This window comes from Auxenochlorella protothecoides (assembly GCF_000733215.1).
Source record: "Auxenochlorella protothecoides strain 0710 unplaced genomic scaffold scaffold33, whole genome shotgun sequence".
NCBI lineage: Eukaryota > Viridiplantae > Chlorophyta > Trebouxiophyceae > Chlorellales > Chlorellaceae > Auxenochlorella > Auxenochlorella protothecoides.
The window spans coordinates 240,783-243,738 of NW_011934206.1; the positions used below are offsets into that span (position 1 = coordinate 240,783).

At 64.7% G+C, this 2,956-nt stretch overlaps 2 protein-coding genes across 2 annotated transcripts in view; one reads left to right on the forward strand and one right to left on the reverse strand.

The window, feature by feature from the left end:
• The window catches only part of F751_3112 (hypothetical protein), a gene marked incomplete at both ends in the record, with an annotated part of 2,981 nt that extends 2,310 nt beyond the window's left edge, over positions 1 to 671 (reverse strand). The window contains 2 exons of the mRNA XM_011398980.1: positions 1 to 496; positions 606 to 671. The exon at positions 1 to 496 is cut by the window's left edge and continues 1,199 nt beyond it. Of these exons, the coding sequence (XP_011397282.1) occupies positions 1 to 496; positions 606 to 671 (562 nt within the window). The remainder of the gene's footprint in view (positions 497 to 605) is intronic.
• A 1,376-nt stretch (positions 672 to 2,047) lies between these two features.
• The window catches only part of F751_3113 (hypothetical protein), a gene marked incomplete at both ends in the record, with an annotated part of 2,717 nt that continues 1,808 nt past the window's right edge, over positions 2,048 to 2,956 (forward strand). Inside the window, 3 exons of the mRNA XM_011398981.1 lie at positions 2,048 to 2,132; positions 2,264 to 2,292; positions 2,461 to 2,824. Coding sequence (XP_011397283.1) covers positions 2,048 to 2,132; positions 2,264 to 2,292; positions 2,461 to 2,824 — 478 coding nt within the window. The remainder of the gene's footprint in view (positions 2,133 to 2,263; positions 2,293 to 2,460; positions 2,825 to 2,956) is intronic.

The window sequence follows — 2,956 nt, forward strand, 5'->3', positions numbered from 1 at the left end:
CCCCGCCGAGGTCGCGCCGGCTCTCGCCGCTCCCCACGCCGCAGCGCTCGGCCGCAGGCGAGGTGCCCGACCCGCGAGCCTGCGCGTCGTGCTTGTCGACGGGTGCCTCCGCCCCAGCCTGCCGCGCGTGCATGACTAGGAGGCGCTGCGTCTGGACCACTGCGTGCAGGGCGTGCAGCTGCTGGGAGAAGAGCAGCTGGTGCGAGGCCATCGTGCTGCGCAGCTCCTGCGCCCGCTCCGCGCCCAGCGCGCGCTCCGTCAGCGCCAGGCACGGCGCGGCGTCGCTGTGGGGAGCTGGCATGGGGGCGGTGCGGGGGCCCTCGGCCCGTGGGCCGGGCTGCCGGCCGTCCTCCAGGCCTTTGTGGGAGGGGGCCTTCCCGGACTGGGGCCGGAATGTGGTGTTCGTGGCCAGAGAGGAATGCGGCAGCGATGAGGGAGCGAAGGCGGGGAACGCCTTCCTGGCATCCTGGTTAGGGGAGGCGCCGAGGGTACGCGTCTGCGGGGGGGAGAGGGGTGTGCAGGTTGTGTGTGTGTGTGAGGTGGGGGGGTCACCTCGAACCACAGCTCGCCCGAAGTGAGGCACTCCCGGGCTCGCGACCCCGTACCTGGTTGAATACATCAGGAAAAGACTGGCCGGAGGAGGACTCGGGAGGTCGCCGGGATGCATCCATCCCCGGTAGAGCTCCACCAGGTGGACCCCGGCGTGGTTGGTGCCGGGCTCGCACGGAGCCTCTCGAATGGCCGAGTTCCGTCTCTTCAGCTACAGCGAGCCACAGGGGCGAGGGCCAGAAGCCAAAGTCATGACCACCGTACGTTGACGTGCCCTATATGATGCTTGCTCAGCCCGGCGAGCCTTCTGGACTTGTATGGTGGGAGAGGCCGGTATCTTCAGTATCTCCGGGGTCGACCCGATCGACCAGATCTGCGGGACGGCGAATCAGGCCGCATGGCACAACAACGAGGCCGCTCGAGGGTTACGACTTGTATCATAATCCATGATTTCCATGATTCCACCGGGAGGGTTCATGAGGGATGCCCCATGCTGCTGGCCTCCGCCGTCCGGGGTGCTCGGCAAGAAGGATCGCGAGATTTTCCTCCCTGGGGCCCCTCGCTGACGATCCCGCGTCGGGAGCCAATTCCCGGAGCCTACGACGTATGGTGTCCTTTCTCCACTCAAGAACACTCTTGTAACTCATTAGGTTGGAATGGTGGAGTCGTCACCCTCAAACGGAAGTCTTTGTCCTTGAGCGCCTTGCTGTTTCAGCGCGGAGGCTTGGTCGCCCGATTCCAGTTCCAAATCCTTTGCTGCGCAGGCGGCCAGCGATCGGCGATGGAAGATCGATGCGATTTCTCGACTTTTGCTATCAGAATGAGTGCGTAAGACATCAAGGCTCTGTCCGCCTCCGGTGCGAATGAAATAGTGCGACGGTCCCGCATTACATGCCTCTTCAGTGGTTGCCCAACACGTTCAAGGACTTTGTTGTTGAAGCGAATAGATTATATATGCGTCAACCTACGCTTGGAGTGCGCCGACCCTATGGATCAGCGCACGCTATCCCTGTCTGCGATATCAAGTTCTCACTTACCCTCGCTTGCTCCAGACCCGTGCATGGTGATGTTGCTGGAGGGGCCCTCTGTATGAGGGCTTGATGGACATCCATACTCACCTCTTTCTCTTATGGGAAGTACATAAGTGCTGGTGTTGCAGTTTGTATGCCAGGTCGCTGGAACTCTGTCTCTGTCGAAGTCCAACGCCGCCCAAGGGCACCCAAGTGAATCACGCTGGACTGGGTTCCCATCTACTGAAAGGCATCCAGTTGTTGTTTGACCTGAAGCGCAATCATTTGCAATTCCAGTAATATGAACGCCTAGCCTGTCGGCTACTTGTTGGGTGGAGCCGCGGGGGGATGCCAGCTCAGCAACCAGGGCGCGGGGCAGGCCAGATGCCGGACCCGAGATGCAGTTCTTTAAGCGTCCCCTGAGGCTCGCACAAGGAAGAATCCCTCAAACTACATTTTGTCGTGACAACCTTGAGCAGATCGGAAGCATGCTGTCCTGCGGCAGGCGCGCGGCTGAGGTCGTTGCCCGAAACCCCACCGTCCGCGGGCTGGCCTCTCTTCCCGCAGAGCAAGGTGATTGGATGACGAGGGATACAATGGTCGTAGTGCGCATGCGCACCATATATTTCCTCCCTACACCGCGGTGTGTCTCTTGCACCCCCCAGCCTGATCACCACAAGCCCACCCCCCCAACCCGTCCGCAGTCCGGGGCTCGAGCGAGATCGCGGAGACGGTGCGCCTGTCCCCCACCGCCCCCCTGCTCCTGCGCCTGTCCCAGCGTCCCTGGGGTGCCACCGCCACCCTCCCCGCCTCCTCCCTTCCCGCTGACGCCCCCGCCACGGTGGCCGTGCTGCGCGACGCCTGGGCCGCGCACGACCAGACCCCCCGCCCCCTGGCCGAGCTCATCCACCCGCTCAGCCCCTGCACGGCCGCCGTGGCCGCGTCCGCGGCCGACTGGCACTCGCGTGTGCTGGTGGACGTGTACGAGCGCCCCGCCGCCGGCGGCGACCACGCGCTCAAGACGGTGGCGGGCGACCTGTTCCACCTGCTGCGCAGCGCGGGCATCCGCCCCCTGCACGTCCCCGACGTCCCCGCCGTGGCCGCGCAGGCTGCGCGCCTGAACTGCCTGGCCTCGGGGGCGCGAGGCGTGCGCCAGTCCACCAACGAGGTGCTCATGGTGGCGCCCACCGCCTTTGGCTTCAACGAGCAGGCCGCGCAGGACAACACCTTCATGCACACTGGGGCAGGCGCCGCCTCAGACGCAGGTGGGCTGTGCGTGCCACGTGCTCTGGCGTGGTACAGGGGTGCCCTCTCGCTGTTTGCACATCCTCCCCCGCAGCCCCCACTCCGGCCTCTCGATGACCCCCGAAACTGGATCTCCCGCCCTCCTCACCTCG